The sequence below is a fragment of the Bos mutus genome, chromosome 6 (genome assembly GCF_027580195.1).
Source record: "Bos mutus isolate GX-2022 chromosome 6, NWIPB_WYAK_1.1, whole genome shotgun sequence".
In the NCBI taxonomy this organism is placed as follows: Eukaryota; Metazoa; Chordata; class Mammalia; order Artiodactyla; family Bovidae; genus Bos; species Bos mutus.
The window spans coordinates 26,410,126-26,431,910 of NC_091622.1; the positions used below are offsets into that span (position 1 = coordinate 26,410,126).

At 38.0% G+C, this 21,785-nt stretch overlaps 1 protein-coding gene across 1 annotated transcript in view; it reads left to right on the plus strand.

Annotated features, from left to right (window-relative positions):
* The first annotated feature begins 1,313 nt into the window (after nucleotides 1-1,313).
* STPG2 (sperm tail PG-rich repeat containing 2) overlaps nucleotides 1,314-21,785 on the plus strand; it is a 629,653-nt gene continuing 609,181 nt past the window's right edge. The window contains exons 1-3 of the mRNA XM_070372927.1: nucleotides 1,314-1,466; nucleotides 12,822-12,934; nucleotides 20,024-20,182. Coding sequence (XP_070229028.1) covers nucleotides 1,358-1,466; nucleotides 12,822-12,934; nucleotides 20,024-20,182 — 381 coding nt within the window. The 5' untranslated portion in view covers nucleotides 1,314-1,357. The remainder of the gene's footprint in view (nucleotides 1,467-12,821; nucleotides 12,935-20,023; nucleotides 20,183-21,785) is intronic.

The following is a 21,785-nucleotide window of genomic DNA, read 5'->3' on the forward strand; positions in this document are numbered from 1 at the left end:
TTTAATGGTATCACCCACTCCTTGGACATGAGTTTGAGCAAGCTTCCGGAGTTGGTGATGGACAGGAAGCCTGGCATGCTGCAGTCTATGGGGGTCATAAAAAGTCGGACACGACTGAGCAACTGACTGACTGATAAGAATCAGTTTCTTAGTAGGAAGGGGCGGTATCTAAAGTGCTGAAAATTAAAAAAAAAATCATTTTATCCATCTCTTGTTATGGATTACACACGTCTCTTTCTCTATAAGATATAGAAGACTTGATGAAGACTTTCTTATATCTTTGGGTCCCCACAATCTAGCATGATACTGAACCGATAGTATATGCCAGTGTTTTTTTAGTGAGTAAATAATTATTCAGGTTATTGAGTAGGAAAAAAGGTACTACAGATACATTCTTGAGACACTGATACGCCTTGTACGGAGCTGCGCTTTCTTAACGCCTCTGTTTTACTTTATGAACAGAGTAATGAGTCTGCTGCTGTTGCTTGGTATCTGACAACAGAAGCACCTTTCAGTTACCTGCATTTGCATTGCTTCGGTTGGTGAGTTTTTCTTCTTCCCCGGGTTTTCTGTTTCTGTCATCACCACCTTCTGGGTTTTTCTGAGCCACAGTGTGGACTATATCTGGGATAAAGTGAGAAGTGCTTTCTTTCCCCCTGGGGTGCGAGTATAGTTGTGGTGGGAGTGTGGGCACAGAATCGTTGCTTTTCGTAGTAAGACTTTTATTTCACAGTTTTTGGTAGTCTCTTTCCCAGCCGCACTGACTTAAAGGGAAAATGGATCACAATCAAATGAGCCCTAACTCCTAATCCGTTTTCTAGAGGTTTTCTGACGAGTCAGGATCCAATGTAATTAGAAAAGTAAGAATATCGCGGGGGTTCGAGTATGTTCTTTACTTTAGAAAGCCAAAAGCGCCCGGCGCAGCGAGTCGGCAAGCTTAGGGCTCGGTGCGCATGCTCCCAGGGCTCGATTCGAGAAAAGCGCCTCAACCTTTCGTCCAGAGACTTCCGGGAGGCGAGAAATGCGCGGAGGCAGGGCCGGAAGCACGGGGGCGGACGCCTAGTACTTAACCTCGTTCCTTGGAGCGGCTTCAGGTCTCGGTTGGTGAACCGATGATTCTGTGGGAAGTCTTATGTCTGGTTACACTGTTTTCAAGTTTTCCATAAGGCTAGAAGTCGCCTGGGAGAAATCTGACACCAATCAGCAGGTGGGGCGATAGCCCCTGCGCTAGCTCCTCCATTTACAGAAGTTCTTCCCGGGCCTTCTAAGTTGGTTGACGACTTTTTGCTCCACCCTTTCTTCTAGCTGCTCTGTTCTTAATCCCTTTGCAGCCGCGCACCCCTCCCCTCACGCCATTATGTATGACCGGGCTCCCCGTGTGCTTAGATTGGCTGAAGGTGGCAGCACTGAGGATCGTGTGGGTCCTGGATCTTACCAGGTTCCTTACCTGAAGCAGCAGGCAACAGGTAAGATGGAGAGAAAGGCAAGCCTTTTGTGACAGGCGCCTCACTTTCAGTCTGCCCGGCTCATGTGTGCCTGAGTTAAACACTATAGTACAACTCCATAGGTATAACAGAACATGAAGTAAGCCGGGAAAATTCTATCCCTGTTTTTACAGATGATAAACTAATTTTTCCCATTTCACTAGACCAGTAAGCCTTTTTGATTTTACAGTGGTTTTCTACATCTTAGTTTAAATGCTGCAGATTCGATCTGGGATTTTGATTTCCCTGTCCCAGTTGACTATCAGTTCAGTTCAGTTGTTCAGTCGTGTCCGCCTCTTTGCGACCCTATGGACTGCAGCATGCCAGGCCTCCTTGTCTATCCACAACTCCCGGAATTTACTCCAACTCATGTCTGTTGAGTCGGTGATGACATTCAACCATCTCATCCTCTGTGGTTTCCTTCTCCTCCTGCCTTCAATCTTTTCCAGCATCAGGGTCTTTTCTAATGAGTCAGTTCTTCCCATCAGGTGGCCAAAGTATTGGAGTATCAGCTTCAGCATCAGTCCTTCCAATGAATATTCAGGACTGATTTCCTTTAGGATGGTCTGGTTGGATCTCCTTGCAGTCCAAGGGACTCTTAAGAGTCCTCTCCAACATCATACTTCAAAAGCATCAATTCCTCGAGGCTCAGCTTTCTGTATAGTCCAACTGTCACATCCATACATGACCACTGGAAAAACCATAGCCTTGACTAGATGGACTTTGTTGGCAATGTCTCTGGTTTTTAATATGCTGTCTAGGTTGGTCATAACTTTTCTTCCAAGGAGCAAACATCTTTTAATTTCATGGCTGCAGTCACCATCTGCAGTGATTTTGGAGCCCCCCAAACTAAAGTCTGTCACTGTTTCCACTGCTTCCTCATCTATTTGCCCATGAAGTGATGGGATTGGATGCCATGATATTCGTTTTCTGAATGTTGAATTTTAAGCCAACTTTTTCACTCTCCTCTTTCACTTTCATCAAGAGGCTTTTGAGTTCCTCTTCACTTTCTGCCATAAGGGTGGTGGTCATCTGCATATCTGAGGTTATTGATATTTCTCCCGGCAATCTGGATTTCAGCTTGTACTTCATCCAGCCCAGCATTTTTCATGATGTACTCTGCGTATAAGTTAAATAAGTAGGGTGACAGTATACAGCCTTGACGTACTCCTTTTCCTATTTGGAACCAGTCTGTTGTTCCATGTCCAGTTCTAACTGTTGCTTTCTGACCTGCATACAGATTTTTCAAGAGGCAGGTCAGGTGGTCTGGTATTCCCATCTCTTTAAGGATTTTCCAGAGTTTGTTGTGATCCACACAATTGAAGGCTTTGGCATAGTCAATAAAGCAGAAGTAGATGTTTTTCTGGAACTCTCTTGCTTTTTTGATGATCCAGCGGATATTACCAGTTTGATCTCTGGTTCCTCTGCCTTTTCTAAAACCAGCTTGAACATCTGGAAGTTCACGATTCATGTCCTATTGAAGCCTGGCTTGGAGATTTTTGAACATTACTTCGCTAGTGTGTGAGATGAGTGCAATTGTGCAGTAGTTTGGGCATTCTTTGGCATTGCCTTTCTTTGGGATTGAAATGGAAACTGACCTTTTCCAGTCCTGTGGCCACTCTGAGTTTTCCAAATTTGCTGGCATATTGAGGGCAGCACTTTCACAGCATCATCTTTTAGGATTTGAAATATCTCAACTGGAATTCAATCACCTCCACTAGCTTTGTTTGTAGTGATATTCCTAAGGCCCACTTGACTTTGCATTCCAGATTGTCTGGCTCTAGGTGAGTGATCACACCATTGTGATTATCTGGGTCATGTAAATCTTTTTTGTATAGTTCTTGTGTGTATTCTTGCCACCTCTTCTTAATAGCTTCTGCTTCTGTTAGGTCCATACCATTTCTGTCCTTTATTGTGCCCAGTAGTTCAGACAGTAAAGCGTCTGCCTACACTTTGGGAGACCTGGCTGGGTTCGATCCTGGGTTGGGAAGATCCCGTGGAGAAGGAAATGGCAACCCACTCCAGTATTCATGCCTGGAAAATCCCGTGGACCAAGGAGCCTGGTGGGCTACAGTCCATGTGATTGCAAAGAGTCAGAAACAACTGAGTGACTTCACTTTTGCATGAAATGTTCTGTTTACTATATGAGTCTCCAAATCACCGGTGTGCTTCTTACCACCTTCTGTCTCTTCTTTGTAATCCTGCCTGCCTCACACACCTTTCCTAGAAACATTTACTAAGATAATACTTTTATATTTGTTTTGGAATATCTTTTTTTTTCATGTAGATGCCTTCTATCTGACCATCACCATCTACTAGAACTTACTTAATGAGAGCTCTTTATCCCACTTTCCTTAAGAAGAGCTTTACTCGTTGAGAGGTGAAATGGGAATGGATAATTTAAGTAATTATTTGCTCTCATTTGTTTGCAGTTAGTGGATGGGGTAACTTTTAATAAGTAACATAATTTTCTTTCTGTTTTTTCTAATCTGATTTTTTGTGGGGCTTGATACCATCCAAATCAAACTTTTTTCCTTTTTAGCCTACATTTTCCCTATTCCCACACAATTCCTGTATTTTTGAATAAGTGCTAGGATCCATTATTCCATTGACATGATTGATGAGATTAGGATGGTAGGTTGATTTAGGTTTCTTTGGAGTACTAATTTGTCTTTTGTCATTGTTTTAATCTTGAATTTTACTGCCTTTCAGCTTCTGATATTAATATCAGTGTTTTTGGAGCTTATGATGCATCTTTATTTAATGCAGCTGAGTTAAAAGCATTACCTCCCTACCGATTTATTAGCTACCAATGACCACCCAAAATGCTTACACTTTTCTATCTTTATTTTATTTTGACACAACTTACCACTCTTTTTTTTAGAGATACTTCTTTCCCTGGCGTCTGTAACATCTTTTTGCTGGTTCTTTTCCTAACTGTTGTAACAGTGCCTGGTACATGGTTTGGACACAGTAAACATTTGTTAAATGCTGAATCAAAGTATCATTTTCCCCTCTCAAACCAATACTCTATAGTCTTCTTTAAAGATTTTTATTTTAAGGTATTTCTAAATACTTTTACATGTTTATATACTGTACTTTCCATCATTTGCTTGTTACTTTTCTCATGTTTACTTTCTCATTCAAATCCACAGCTTCAACTGCTATCTATATTCTGATGACTCCGGTGATACAGGTGTTTCATATCTCTAAGATGAGCTTTCTTTTGATAAGGTCTTTTACTTTTTTTAGGCATCTCTACCTAAAGTGTCTGAACTTACCAGTTTCCCCAGAATTACTGGGCCCTTTGAAAAAAATTCCCTATCAGTCAATTAGAAACTTTAAGCTTTGAAATTACTGTAGACTCCTTTTTTTCCCCTCTAATCACTCTCATTGATCTTAGGACCTATTGATTCTTTCTTATCTTTATCTCTCAAACTAGTTCCCTTTCTTCATTTAATTGCCCTTGACTTAATTTGGTATTTGTTATTTTTATTCTGAAACAAGGGCTTCCCTGGTGGCTCTGATGGTAAAGAATCTGCCTGCAATGCACGAGACCTGGGTTTGTTCCCTGGGTTGGGAAAATCCCCTGGAGAAGAGAATGGCAACCCACTCCAGTATTCTTATCTGGAGAATTCCATGGACAGAGGAGCCTAGTGGGCTACAGTCCATGGGGTTGGCAAAAAGTTGGACACAACTGAGTGACTAACACTTTTGTCAATAAAATATTTCTTGTTTCCCTCTATTTCAGTCTCTAACAATGTCTGTTTTATGTCTAATGTGATCTACACCTCCACCAACAGCTAACCAACACATTAGCAATTCCAGCCTTGCATTATCTGTAAATTCATGCTCACTCACCTCCATTCCTTTGTACCTGCTGCTACCTTTGCTGTGTATGTTCTCTCTTCTTTCTTTACTTGGCTAATTACTACTTACGTCTTGAGCCCCAGGTGAAGTTTTTCTCTGACTCCACTCAGTCCCAGGTCTTTCTTCTTTGACTCCTTAATAACTCAAAGGACTTTGGTACTGTATTGTAATTACGTGTTTACTTACCCGGCTGCTGCACTAAAATGTGAGATTTTTGAGGTCAATAACCAAGATCTCCACTGTATTAGTCTCAGTTTTTTGCTCAATACCCTAATACCTAAGTGCTTAGTTAAAAAAAAATAGCAAAACAGTAATTTCTTGAAGTAAAGTTTGAAAAATCTGATGAGTTACATGTGTCAGGTTATAAGAGTTTTTAATTCTTCTTTGTGTGAACTCTGATTGGAGATAAGTAACTAGGGTTTGCAAGGTCCTTTTACTGCTTTATAGAATTGTGCCTTGTTGACCTATGAAGGAAGCTAGGAAATTCCATTCATGGGAACTTGGAGCAACTGCATCATATGGAATCCTGTTTTAGCAGTACTCGGCAGACATTCTAATAATAGTAATCAATAGAGGGCATAGGCATTTCTTTAGTCATTTTTCTACCAGATTCCCTGGCAAGGTAATTAAAAGTAGCTGTTACCTCTTTCCTAGGTACATTCTGCTTTTCACTTCTTTGAGATCAGTAACACTGGGCTATAGAGAAGTACACACAGTTATTTAAGGGTCAGGTGAATTTTGTAGAGTATGATGTAGGAAATGTTGGGAACTTTATGTAATTTACTTGTTACCTTGAATTACACAAAAAGAGAAAAAACTTAGAGTCTTAAAACTTCAGAACAGTGCAGATATTCTTTATTTCCAGCCTTTCTCTCCTCATTACCATTCTTTGCTTACTGTACCCTGCTTGGTCAGTCCTCTAGTGTATTGTCTTCATATTTCCCTCAGGAAATTCTTTCCACATTAATTTGCAAACTTCATTGCCTCGACTTTTGTCCAGCTAATCAGGGAGACTCTCTTCTACCCAGGATTTGCAGCCTGAAAGGAATAGGACTGATTTCATGATTCAGATTTCATGACTGGGAGAGATAATGGATATTCCAGATCCAGATTAGTGAGAGCTGCTCCTGATTTTCTTGTGAATTATCTGAGAAGCAAGGAAATCTTATCTCATTAAAGCAAATCTTTGCCATAAATGACCAGCCTAGTAAAATATGATAAAAACATAGTCCCTTTAATAATGGACAGCTCCTGGCATTATTGTGCTAAGGAATATTTCATTGTTTTCTGATCTTTATTTACATAATATATGGTACCCCATGTTAAAATGTATTAGTTATCTGTATTGGTTCTCTATTAGTTATCTGAACTGGATAATGCTGGCTGTTAATATATTTTTTGCCAAATTTCTTTTTTTATAGGGAAGCTGTTAGTTTAATCTGCCGTAGAAGCATGAGCTCTCCATGGACTTAAATTCCTGCCTATGTGCTTATGCCAACAATAATGACTTTATCTTATTAGCCATTCAGAATTCAGGAGACCACTTGAGGGAATGCAATTTATCTGTATTTAAGTTTATATTAAAAAATGTGATTGCTTTAAATGTTGATATCCCTGAAGATGAGTATGTTTCAAAGTTCTAGTTATTGCTTTTATGTGAAGAATGCCCTGCTTGCTTTGTATCTGTAATTGTGGCTATAGAACTTGTACTCTATCCCCCAGCTGCTCACCTTCTTTCTCAGAAAATAGACTGACTTTTATTGCTTTATGCCAGTCTGATTTATTTTCTGCTATTGGTGCCTCAAACTTAATACATCTCAAATTGAACTTATTCTTCTCAAATCTTATCCTCCAACATTCTTCATTTTTTCTTTCTACCTGACAGTTTGATTTATCATTTATTGTTGGAACTTCACATGTCAATATATTCTATGTCTCAAATCAAACTTTTTATTTTTCATTTCACCAACCCTAATATGCCAGAACCCTCTACTCCTACATTTTATACCTTAATTATTGGCAACACTGTTTGTAATCTAAGTATTTGTTTATTTGTCTGGCTTTCCCTCTAGTTGAGGCCAGGGTTTTAGCTTATTCGTTATCGCACTCTCATTGCCTCTCTCTGACACATGATAAAGCATTTAGTGTTGCTGAATGAATGACTAAAGGTGTAGTTTAGAGTATCATCTATTAATTCTACATTTATTGTTTAGTGTGCAGGACAGTGTGATAGGGAGACAAACCATCCTGGTTTGTCTGGGAATGTCCTGATTTCAGCACTTCCAGTCCTGTGTCCTGGGCCAACTGAGGCAGTGTGTGACCATAACTGTAAACCATAGGTAAAGAGGCATATAATTATGAATAAAGCAGAAAATCTTCCTTTCTTATGGAGCTTATTAGTAAAAACATTTTAATTTTCTTGTGATTTTACTTGAGCTCAATATGTTATGTAAACTTTTAACCTATTGATGAAAGATTTTATGTGATTAATTTTGGGAAACTTCAGTGAAGATTTTAGGAGCACTGTCTCTTTTGAGCACATGGGCTATTGGAGGTTCCCCCAGTTTTATATGAATTTCAGTATTTTGCAATTCATTTTATATTTCTTTAGATAGATTCATTTAGAATCTCTGCCATGTTTTGAGACAGCTGCCTCAGAACTACCCCTGAGCTTAGCTTTCTTCATTTTCATATCTGTCTCACATTATCCCAGTGTCTGTATACACCTAAATTAAAAAAATATATACCTTTAATTGTGAGATGAAATACTTATACAGAAAATCACATAAAATGTAAACATACAACTTAAAAAGTGAATACTCAAAGAAATATGGCATTGCAAAATTTTCTTTTTCATTCATAACCCTTACCTTCTCCCCTACTGGTAAGCACTATTCTAATTTTTATGGCAGTTACTTCTCGCCTTTCTTAATGGATCGTTGAATCCTATTGATGAAATGATCTCTTTAACATAATGAAATGTCTCTTATTCCTGGTATTTGTTGTTCTGAAATCTGCCTTGTTGATTTTAATTTAGTCACACCAGGTGTTTTCGATGCATGGATGCATCTCATCCTTTCATCTCTGTGTCTTATGTTTTAAGAGGGTTTCCTATAGACACCCTGAAGTTAGATGTTGCTTTTTTATCAAGTCTGACAATCTCTTTTAATTGGGATGTTTAGACATTTTCCATTTAATTTTGTTACCAATATTGTTGTGTTTAAATTTACTCTCTTAGAATTTGCTAGCTATTTTTCTCATCTGCTCTCTGTTACCCTTTGCTTCTTTCCCTGCCATAGTTGAATGATTTGAGTTTTAAAAAAGGTACTTTTGTTTTTATCTCTACTACTGGTTTACTAGCTGTAGCTTTCTTTTATTTTTTAGTGGTTCCACTAGTGTTTACAATATACATCTCTAACTTAACATTGTCTAACTTCAAGTAATATTGTACCACTTCATGTACAGTATATGAGCCGTACATCTTCTGTTTTCCTTACCTCATTCTCTGTGCTATTGTGGCTAAATATTTTCTATTTACATATACTATGCTGCTGCTAAGTCACTTCAGTTGTGTCCAACTCTGTGCGACCCCATAGACAGCAACCCACCAGGCTCCCCCGTCCCTGGGATTCTCCAGGCAAGAACACAGGAGTGGGTTGCCATTTCCTTCTCCAATGCATGAAAGTGAAAAGTGAAAGTGAAGTCGCTCAGTCGTATCTGACTCTTAGCAACCCCATGGACTGCAGCCCACCAGGCTCCTCCATCCATGGGATTCTCCAGGCAAGAGTACTGGAGTGGGGTGCCATTGCCTTCTCCGTTACATATACTATAATGCCACAATAAGTCAAAATTATTTTTGCTTAAAACAATTATTTTTTAAAGTGATTCAGTTCAGTTCAGTCACTCAGTTGTGTCCGACTCTTTTCCACCCCATGAATCGCAGCACGCCAGGCCTCCGTGTCTATCACCAACTCCCGGAGTTCACTCAGACTCACGTCCATTGAGTCAGTGATGCCATCCAGCCATCTCATCCTCTGTCATCCCCTTCTCCTCCTGCCCCTAATTCCTCCCAGCATCAGAGTCTTTTCCAATGAGTCAACTCTTCGCATGAGGTGGCCAAAGTACTGGAGTTTCAGCTTTAGCATCATTCCTTCCAAAGAACACCCAGGGCTGATCTCCTTTAGAATGGACTGGTTGGATCTCCTTGCAGTCCAAGGGACTCTCAAGAGTCTTCTTTAACACCACAGTTCAAAAGCATCAATTCTTTGGCGCTCAGCTTTCTTCACAGTTCAACTCTCACATCCATACATGACTACTGGAAAAACCATAGCCTTGACTAGACGGACCTTTGTTGGCAAAGTAATGTCTCTGCTTTTGAATATGCTATCTAGGTTGGTCATAACTTTCCTTCCAAGGAGTAAACGTCTTTTAATTTCATGGCTGCAGTCACTATCTGCAGTGATTTTGGAGCCCCCCAAAATAAAGTCTGACACTGTTTCCACTGTTTCCCCATCTATTTCCCATGAAGTGATGGGACCGGATGCCATGATCTTTGTTTTCTGAATGTTGAGCTTTAAGCCAACTTTTTCAGTCTCCTCTTTCACTTTCATCAAGAGGCTCTTTAGTTCCTCTTCACTTTCTGCCATAAGGGTGGTGGTCATCTGCATATCTGAGGTTATTGATATTTCTCCCAGCAATCTTGATTCCAGCTTGTGCTTCTTCCAGCCCAGCGTTTCTCATGATGTACTATGCATAGAAGTTAAATAAGCAGGGTGACAATATACAGCCTTGACATACTCCTTTTCCTATTTGGAACCAGTCTGTTGTTCCATGTCCAGTTCTAATTTGCTTCCTGACCTGCATATAGGTTTCTCAAGAGGCAGATCAGGTGGTCTGGTATTCCCATCTCTTGAAGAATTTTCTGCAGTTTATTGTGATCCACACAGTCAAAGGCTTTGGCATAGTCAATAAAGCAGAAGTAGATGTTTTTCTGGAACTCTCTTGCTTTTTCCATGATCCAGTGGATGTTGGCAATTTGATCTCTGGTTCCTCTGCCTTTTCTAAAACCAGCTTGAACATCTGGAAGTTCACGGTTCACGTATTGCTGAAGCCTGGCTTGGAGAATTTTGAGCATTACTTTACTAGCGTGTGAGATGAGTGCAATTATGCGGTAGTTTGGGCATTCTTTGGCATTGCCTTTCTTTGGGATTGGAATGAAAACTGACCTTTTCCAGTCCTGTGGCCACTCTGAGTTTTCCAAATTTCTGGCATATTGAGTGCAGCACTTTCACAGCATCATTTTTCAGGATTTGGAATAGCTCAACTGGAATTCCATCACTGAACTGAAAAAAAAGTCTGGTTAACCTGCAGAAAAGTAGTTATAAATCTCATAATAAAATAAAAAGTGGTTACTAATCTCAAGTATACTTTTCCTATCAGAAGTTTTCTTTGGGTTTTTTTTATATCCTCATGTTCATCTTTCTCTCTTGTTGAACATATGAAGAATATTTATAATAGACACCATAGTGCTTCTTGTGCTAATTCCGTTTTTGCATTTCAAGATCTATTTCTTTTCATTGACTTTTCTCCAGTTTATAGGACATATTTCTATGCCTCTTGGAAGAACACTCTCTGGTTGTTTGCACTGTTCCCTTGATATAATCTGTAGCTTGGTTTGTGTGTGCCTGTATGTGTGTTCCATTTGAAATCTGTATTTTGTTCTTTGGTTGCTTACCCCATTTTGGAACCTTTCAACTTCTGTACTGGATTTCTCTGCTCTATCAGACAACCCTTGTCTTTAAAATGGACCTTGACTTCCTTTTAAAGATTTCTGTTCTTGTGGTCCTTGTGTGGTTTTGTTTGCTTTTGTTTTTAACAGCAGATTCAAACCATCAGTCACTAAATTAACACCCAGAGTTTTAACGTCATTCATGAATTTTTTTTCGAATCACCTCAGTGTTGTTGAGAACTTCCCCTCCTTTGACCCTCTGGGCGCTTTAGCACTTCAGATATTCTTACTTGTTTAAAATTATTTTAGCACTTAATGCTTCAGTAGGTTGTTTCTTTTTAAGGGTAAGGTATGTATTTTTCTCACCTCTTTTGTGCTTCAGACCTTACACAAATAAATCTTGATTTCAGTTGCATTTTAATGCGTGAGGGCCTCAAAAAAACATTATTTCTGGTTTAAAAAATATATTTTATTAGTCCAGATTAGCAAGCTTTTAAACTGTACAAATTATTGCCATAAATCCTCATAGTGTACATTTTCCTTAGGTGTACAAGATTTTCACAAGTTTTGAGTCCTCACTTTTATCCTTTTATTACCTGTTGAATATAGTTGCTCTGTTTTCTCTCATTTTTTCTTGAATATCAGTGTTACTTAAACTGTGCTCATTTTCTTGATATATTTCTTAAAAAGTTTTTATCAGCCTTTCAGCAGACTAAGTCTGTCTAATAAGTTCATTTACTGAGTATGTCAGTGATGTCAGTAATCTTATGCTTGTATCCAGGAAATACTGAGTGCCAAACATGTACCCAAGCAAGGAAGTGAAGCTGAAAATTTTAGTCAGTTGTGTCCGACTCTCTGAAACATTGTATTAATTACTTGCTGTAAGCTCACTTTAAGGAGCCTGGTGGCCGCAGTCCATGGGGTCGCTGGGAGTCGGACATGACTGAGCGACTTCACTTTCACTTTTCACTTTGCATTGGAGAAGGGAGATGGCAGCACACTCCAGTGTTCTTGCCTGGAGAATCCCAGGGACGGTGGAGCCTGGTGGGCTACTGTCTATGGGGTCGCACAGAGTCGGACACGACTGAAGCGACTTAGCAGCAGCAGGCTCTCTCTATAAATTCATATATGCTCTTTGGTATAATTAATGAAAGTGAAAGTGTTAGTTGCTCAGTCGTGTCCAACTCTTTATGACCCCATGGACTATAGCCTGCCAGGCTCCTCTGTCCATGGCATTTTCCAGGCAAGAATACTGGAGTAGTTTGCCATTTCTTTCTCCAGGGTATCTTCTCGACTCAGGGATCGAACTCAGGTCTCTCACATTGTAGGGAGACTCTTAACTGTCTGAACCACCAGGGAAGCTGTATAATTAATAGGTTTCTCCCGCATATAAAACTGTGATCTTCTGAGGATGAAAATATTTTATCAGTTAAATAGAACTTCCATTTTCATCCTAACCAAATATGCTTAGAAGAAAAAAAGCTTTTGTTTTCTTTAGGTATTTTTTCTTTCGTTTAGTAAGTTCAATTCTATAGGTTCTTAATTTAATATATATTAATATTAATTCCACTCTTACATAGAACTTTTAAAATGCAACAACTTCTGTGGCTAGACATTAGTTCTGATAATATATAGTCTTAGCAATTGATGTACCAAATGATTTTACATATTTTGAGTGCTTTTTCTCTGAAATCATTAGAATCCTATCTTATCTGCCAATGATATGATTTTACTTATAGATGGCTATGCACCATTCCTGTCTTTGACTGCCAGGAAAAGTACTTTTACTGTCGTCTCTAACACTGAGAAAGATGTTCCAGGTCCAGGACACTATAATGTTTCAGAAAAGCAGGTAAATTTACAGCAGTCATTATAATTGTCTGAGTTAATAAAAATCATGCTTTCTTCCTCTAATAGACTAATGTGTCACTTGCCATATTATATTTTCCCTTCATATCATTTTCTTTCGCCTTTCAATCTGTATTTTGCAATAGAATAAGAGAAAAAGAAGTGTGTTCAATGGTAATTGTCTGGTGGGTGTTTGTCATTAGTCTATATAACCTATAGGACAAAAGCATTGTCCTTGAGATTCCTGAGTGGGAGAATAGGGCTACTGAGTTTATTAAGGCCCATGAAAGTTGTACAGATGGTCAAGATAATGTAGAATAAGAATGACAGCAGGGTGCAGGAATTGGTTTGTGGGCTGTACTCTAAAGCTGTAGCTATGGCCACTGTCCCCTATGTCTGTACTGTCTCAAGAGTCTGGACCAGAAAATCTTCAATGGTTCATTTATGTTCAGAAATAATGTTTTAATTCCAGTATTTTCATAATCATTAACATCCAGTTTTACCCTTTTCACATACATTTTGCAGTCATAGTAAGTCCTACCTGACCCAAGCAGACCTATATCTCCCCTGTTAGAGGCCCAGATCCAATCGCTGATGTCTAAATTTTTGATTAGACTTTTTTTAATAGCAATGTTTTCTACCAGTTATGGGGTTTTGGTTGCAAGCAATCAAATGAATTTTTAAGACAGATACTAGGTTTCTAATAAATTTATAGGTAAGATACTTGGTTGGCTCATGGACTTGAAGGAAGAATTGTTCAAACAGGTCTTGCTGCTGCTGCTAAGTCACTTCAGTCGTGTCTGACTCTGTGTAACCCCATAGACGGCAGTCCACCAGGCTCCCCCGTCCCTGGTATTCTCCAGGCAAAAACACTGGAGTGGGTTGCCAGTTCCTTCTCCAATGCATGAAAGTGAAAAGTGAAAGTGAAGTTGCTCAGTCATGTCCAACCCTCAGCGACCCCATGGACTGCAGCTTACCAGGCTCCTCCGTCCATGGGATTTTCCAGGCAAGAGTACTGGAGTGGGGTGCCATTGCCAAGAAGGATAAAATGAAAGTGAAAGCTGTTCAGTCGTGTCTGACTCTTTGCGACCCCATAGACTATAGCCTGCCAGGCTCCTCTGTCCATGGAATTCTCCAGGCCAGAATACTGGAGTGGGTAGCCGTTGCGTTCTCCAGGGGATCTTCCCCAACCAGGGATCAAACCCAGGCCTCCCGCATTGTAGGCAGATTTTTTACCAGCTGAGCCACCAAGGAAGCAGTAAAGAAGGATAAGACTAAGACAATTCCAGGCATTTCAGTAGTAAGAACTTCTGCATTATTCAGTGGCAAACTTCCATTCAGTTCAGTTCAGTTCAGTTGCTCAGTCGTGTCTGACTCTTTGCGACCCCATGAATCGCAGCATGCCAGGCCTCCCTGTCCATCATCAACTCCCGGAGTTCACCCAGACTCACGTCCGTCAAGTCAGTGATGCCATCTAGCCATCTCATCTGTCGTCCCCTTCTCCTCCTGGCCCCAGTCCCTCCCAGCATCAGAGTCTTTTCCAATGAGTCAACTCTTCGCATGAGGTGGCCAAAGTACTGGAGTTTCAGCTTTAGCATCATTCCTTCCAAAGAAATCCCAGGGCTGATCTCCTTCAGAATGGACTGGTTGGATCTCCTTGTAGTCCAAGGGACTCTCAAGAGTCTTCTCCAACACCACAGTACAAAAGCATCAATTCTTCGGCGCTCAGCCTTCTTCACAGTCCAACTCTCACATCCATACATGACCACTGGAAAAACCATAGCCTTGACTAGACGGACCTTTGTTGGCAAAGTAATGTCTCTGCTTTTGAATATGCTATCTAGGTTGGTCATAACTTTCCTTCCAAGGAGTAAGCGTCTTTTAATTTCATGGCTGCAATCACCATCTGCAGTGATTTTGGAGCCCCCAAAGTAAAGTCTGACACTGTTTCCCCATCTATTTCCCATGAAGTGATGGGACCGGATGCCATGATCTTCGTTTTCTGAATGTTGAGCTTTAAGCCAACTTTTTTCACTCTCTACTTTCACGTTCATCAAGAGCTTTTTAGTTCCTCTTCACTTTCTGCCATAAGGGTGGTGTCATCTGCATATCTGAGGTTATTGATATTTCTCCCAGCAATCTTGATTCCAGCTTGTGTTTCTTCCAGTCCAGAGTTTCTCATGATATACTCTGCATATAAGTTAAATAAGCAGGGTGACAATATACAGCCTTGACATACTCCTTTTCCTATTTGGAACCAGTCTGTTGTTACATGTCCAATTCTAACTGTTGCTTCCTGACCTGCATACAGATTTCTCAAGAGGCAGGTCAGGTGGTCTGGTATGCCCATCTCTTTTAGAATTTTCCATGGTTTATTGTGATCCACATAGTCAAAGGCTTTGGCATAGTCAATAAAGCAGAAATAGATGTTTTTCTGGAACTCTCTTGCTTTTTCCATGATCCAACGGATGTTGGCAATTAGATCTCTGGTTCCTCTGCCTTTTGTAAAACCAGCTTGAACATCAGGAAATTCACGCTTCACATATTGCTGAAGCCTGGCTTGGAGAATTTTGAGTATTGCTTTACTAGCATGTGAGATTAGATAATGTAATTCCATAAATTCCTTCCACTTTTTTTTTTTTTAAATGTCTGACAACACTAAAGATAAAATTCTCAGTAGGGAAAATCTGGTCTGGTTTTATTATGGACCCACACCTGTGATTCCTAGGTCAGGGGTTCCTGTGTTTGGAAGTTCTTTTTAAAACACAAAATACAGTAGGTTTGATTATCCCAAGAGTGGTAAATATGCTATTTTGAGCAAATAATGGAAGGGATGCTGGACAGAGAAAAGCAATAGATTTCCATTATGTTTCATGCTTTGATTGCCTAGTTCTCCTCTCTCTAATGCACACGACATATACACACTTCTTCCTATATATGTAGTTTTAAAAGTTCAGTTATTTTATGTATATTTTAATTAGTGTTTTGCTACTACCTGTAAAGATGGTATTATAGTGTCACTGCTAAATGAATCCTGGATCTTTAGATTAAGACTGCTTCTTGTTCTTGACATTCCTGTTTCATTATTCTGCAGTTTATAGATTTGATGGTAAATATAACATGAGCTTTTATAAAGAAGTGGTTGGGAGTGTGGGCTCTGGAGCTAGACTACCTAGACTCAAAATCTGTCTCTGCTTACTAGCTGTGAGACTTAATCTTAACCGCTTAGTCTCTTCAGGCCTTTGTTTCTTCGTCTATTAAGTAGCGGCAGTAATTTGGTAGGCTTTTTTTTCCTAAGGATTAAATATATTAATAAGCATTTAGAATAGTACCTAAAAGTACTGAAGGTTGGCCTTCAGTAAATTTTAACAATTATTAGTGTTGCCATTTTACAATAGAAAGGAGAAAGTAATAGAAGGAAAATTAAAAAAAAAAAGTGACGTATGAAGCAAGGAAATATAGGTAAGGACCTGTTCTGTTTCTGTAACTGAACAAAAGGCTATAGCTTAAGATTTTTCCGTTACTCATTCCATGTTCCTTTAACACGAACTTTATCTGGTGGAGTTCTAAGCCTAGTGAGATGAATAGACTTCAGATCTAAGGTGTCTGAGTTCTTGGTTCTTAGGCTTGCTTTTTGTCCTTTAAATAAACTTGCTCTTAGCATTTTCACTGACAGTTAGAAGGCTCTGCAGGGTGTCCCATCTTCCATCCTACCACACTCCTGGTACTCTTTAGTCCTGTTTTTCTGTCCTAGTCAGCACAGAAAATTAATTTCCCCTGTCAATACACAAACCTCCTTGTTTTGTTTTCTGCTTGGTAGGAAAGAACGTTAATGATCACTTTGGTGGTTTCATCTTCCACTTCAGGGGAACATGTCTTGCTTTTCCACGAACTCTTAAAATTTCCAGAAAACTAGAGCCTAGAGCACAAAAAGCAAAACATTAAATAGTGGGACATTAGATGTAGTCACTAGAAGTGTCACTCCTGCTTCCACTCCCTGGCTTACAGACCAGACCAGCATGGGTCTATGGGCTTGCTGGTTCTGACAGTATTTCCCTCATTAAGCCTGTTATGTAATTGTAGTATTCAAAGAGGGAAATACAGTAAAAATACATAATATATAGGTTTCAAACTTGTCAAATGTGATAGTTATCAGGATGTTGGAGTGTTACTTTAAAACTGATTTTAGTCAATTCTCTTGTAATATTAAGTACAATTTAAGTAAAATTTTATTTTATTCCCAATTGGGTACATTTCTTGGATTTCAAGAGTAAGAAATAAGGAAGTGTGCTTTTTTGTGAAATGGGTGATCTAAGAAAAAGTTCTAGTATTCTCTACTTTTATCCTTAAAACTATAAGCAAATGCCTGGAAAATATTGATTTCCTTGCTTTAAAAAATGATTTATTACTTATTTACACAGTTGCTGTTAAGTTTTAGAGTTTTAAGTTAAATTCTTGTAGAACTTTTAGAAGTTCAAGAAGCGTGAATTTATCATACTATTTGAAAAATAAAAGTCATTTCATTTTAAACAACAATAGGAAACATGTTTGTAATGTGACATAGGTTACATGTTATGTAAATAATATATTAGATAATAAAGGAGTAATCTTACTGGAAATTAATGGGTATATTTGGTAATTTATTTTTATACTTTTCTTTTGGAAGCATAGATTGAAATGTTGCTTTCTATGGGCAGTTAGTAAATATCATTTGAAGACTTCAAATGAAATGTTAAAAAACCCAAAATGTGGGTTGTATTTGTGAGGGCCTGCCTCCACTGCTAAATGTAGCAATAGAATACTTGTAGAAAAGTTGAAGCTTTTATGAAGGCAGAAGATTTAGGAGTTGAAATTTTTTCCCCCTATTTGGTCTTCTCTGTTTCTCTCTTCCTCTTATGGTCATTTCACTTTGGCTATGGTTGTGACCATTATTCTAAAGTTGGAGATGGGGCATAATTTTTGCCTTTATAGCTCTTGGCCAGTTATAGGCAAAGCCGTTTCCTTTAGCATATCTGAAGTATGTAAATTTTTTTCAAGAGGAAAAGAAAAGTAGCAAAGAACATAAAGGACATTTGCTTTGTAGAAAAGAACACAAAGAAAATTAAGAAAATAAAAGAAGCAGAAGAAATAAATTTACAAAGTGCAATTCTGATCCTTTGATAATTAACCTATTAAGTCACATACTTTGTTTTGTTCATATCCTATTTGCTAGGATGATTCCCATACCAAAAATTCAGTACAAATTTCACTGTTTTCTGGTTGTCTTCTAGCATTAGACCTGTTTCTGCAAGGTAGATACCATTTCCTTCCTTCCTACATGAGAATGGCCCTGGAGAAGGAACTGGTAACCCACTCCAATATTCTTGCCTGGAGAATCACATGGACAGAGGAGTCTGGTGGTGTAGAGTCCGTGGGGCTGCAAAGAGTCGAATGTAATTGAGTGACTAACACACACACACACACACACACACAGAGAAGAATGGTTCTAGATATAGGGATCTATTTCCCGTGCTTATATAGTTTATGTCTTATTTTTCATTAACTAGGCCTAGTAAGAGATCTCCAAATCTAGGTTTTATTTTTGATTGAAGAGATATACCTCATTAGAGCTGAATGATAGGCTATCATGTGTGATACAGTGCATAGGTTCACACTTTAAGTGAGACTGTGCCTCCTATAGTGTTGAGAGATTGCTGACAATATAATAATTCATCACATAACCATAGCACATAGATAAAGCATAGTTCTCAAGAAAGACTAAGACCGCTTTCTCACACGTGTTTATATAAAATGTATTATTACTTGGTAATATGATTTTGACTCAGTTATCTAATGTATGGAAGTTCCCTTTGTAAACTCTTGTGAAATTTGTAGAATTGGTAGTTATGAATAATATGAAACATACCCTGGTTAATTTGTATGCAGTTAAAAAAATCAGATTAGAGCTATCCAAACTTCTGTTGAAGTATTCAATATAAATTCAAATTCAGTTTGAAATGTCAGATCTTAGAGACTATACTAATGGCTGTCAAAGAATGAAAATTTGGAGATCTTCTCTTCATATGATTTTATATTTTAATTTAACTTATTAAATTTTTTACAAAATCATTAATGTCTACCATTATAGATCCAAATTCTTTAAACATAGGAATTGTGATTTTATTAAATCAGTAATCAAGTAGTGAATTGAGTATCTAAGAATAATTTGACTCTTTTTTTTTTTACCAAAAGAACTCTTTTGTGTATTTCTTAAACACTGAATAAAGCCTAATAAGGTGCAAACTAGAGATATGCTCAGTCAATAGTGATTGTGAACAACTGACATGAACACATTGTGTGAAAAAGTCTGTTGGTAAATTAATAACTTAAAAAAACATATCTGATCAATCAGATGCCAACAACTATGAATATGAATCATCTTTGAAATGACTGATCTGTGACTTTATTGAAACTAGTATGATGGAATTTTATTTGAATTAGCTGGCTTTTAGCCAGTTGATAACTTTCTGATTCTAGAGAATCCAGATATGTGACATGGAGAATCTTGTGACAAGGAATCTTCCAGGACTCTCCCTGCAATAAACAGTGTTTAGAACTAATCTGAGCATAAAACCAAACTGTTGCCAGTAAAACTGCATAAACATCCCTGGAAATGTCCAAAGTGTTATTCATGAAAATAATTAATCCTAAACAAGATTGGAAGGCTTTCTTCCCCCCTGCAGTATGAGAATTTATCTCATTTCAGAGGTTTAAATTCTCCAGAGACCTATAAACAAACATGCACTCTTTATTCTTGCTCCATAACTTTGGAGATTCCTTTATCTTTGATATCTGTTTTAAAACCGAGTGTTGCATTCTTTTTGAGTGTTCAAAGTACAGCAAATTTTAGTTTGAGTTTGCCATTAAAACTGACAGCTGTATTGTCATCCTTTCTTATTAATGTCTCATTAGAGAACTGTCTTCAGTCAAGAGCCTTAACTTTCTCAGGCTGAGTTTTAAAACTAATAATGTTCATATTAATATGTAATATTTATCAAATAGATATTGATTTAAAAGTGTTTCTTTTAATTCATGTTTTTCCTGTCCAATTTAGTGTAATATAAAAGGAGGCCAAAGTCTACAAAACCGGGAAAAGCGTTTTAAGAAGTTTATTTCAGATGGTCCAGGGCCAGCAAGCTATGATCGATCTTATCCTGGAACATGGGCTGTCGTGAACAGGAAAACTCTGCAGGCTAAAGAGCGTCTTCAGTCAGTATGTTGCTATTTTGATTTCTGTTCCTAATTACTTTTTTTTAAAGTTAAAATAATGTAGAAATGGTATAATGTTTTATGTGATAAGTACATTTAAAAAACCTTATGGTGATAATTATCTGGTTTATTAGTATCCATATGTAGTTCATAATTAAATGAATACTCTGTTTACAAATTTTAGTTTTTTACCTGTATTAACATTTGACTTCATTTTTGCTTTTGATAAAAGTCTAATCTCTTCCAGTGTCTGAGGTGAACAAGAAGTAAAGGAGATTTTAAAAGTTGCCATAGTGATTTACATCTGTATATAGAGGTGTGTTAAGTACTGTTAATAATATAGTGAAAATTGAAACATGACTCCTGAAATAAATAAGCTTAAAATTTAGGTGAGAGAGAAATATATAGATCATTAATAATATAAGATGAAATATGACAGATGCTAAGTGAATGATCATGTGATTAAGTGCCATAGGAATTTAAAGGAAGACTGATGTATTATGGGAAAGCATAGTTTGGAGATGGTTTATAGCAGAGGTTTGTTTTGAAGCATAGGATTGCAATATCCTCTCCAGAGGATCAGTATATTCTTAATAAGTAAATTTTCAGATGACTAAATCATTTAAATGCCAGTATTTGATTTGATATTCTTATACCAGATGTGTGTGTTAGTTGCTCAGTCTTATCTGACTCTTAGTGACCCCATGGACTGTAGCCTGCCAGGCTCCTCTGTACATAGAATTCTCCAGGCAAGAATACTGAAGTGGGCTGCCATTCCCTTCTCCATTGGATCTTCCCAATGCAGGGATTGAACACAGGTTTCCTGCATTGCAGGTGAATTCTTTACCATCTGAGCCACCAGAGAGGCCCTATATTTATACTAATATTTCTAATATATGTTACTCCTTCTTGTTTTTATTTAAATTATAAAATAGTTTACATTAAAGGAAATTCTGAAAAAACAGATAATCACCTGAAAACTTCTGACTCTTAACACTGATAATTCTGTTAATTTTTTTAGTGTTAAACTGTATATGTATATGACTTTATTGTAGTTGTTCTTTCGTCACTAAGTTGTGTTTGACTCTTTTGTGTCCCCATGAACTGTATGTAGCCCGCCAGGTTCCTCTGTTCATGGGATTTTCCAGGCAGGAATACTGGAAAGTGTTGCCATTTCCTTCTCCAGGGGATCTTCCTCACCCAGGGATTGAACCCCCATCTCCTGCATTGGCAAGTGTGTTCTTTATCACTGAGCCATCTGGGAAGCCATATGACTTTATACACTGACATATAATATTACATAATTTAAATAGCTATAGTCAAAAATTTAATTTTAATTTATATTTTTGATTTCCATTTAACGTTATATCAGATATTTTCCTTGCTACATAGTCTGCAAAATTAGGATTTTTATATAGGGCACTGGTAAGATGATTTACCTGGGAAGGAATGAAGCCAGGAAATGTTACAGAAAAATGTAAAGTTTGTTTTGGCCTGGCAGATACTATTATTGCATAGCAATTCCACTTGGAATTGCTGATTGTTGATGTGACTGTAGAAATTAATGCCCATTTTTGAAATCACTAATACTTGCTTTACTAATCAAG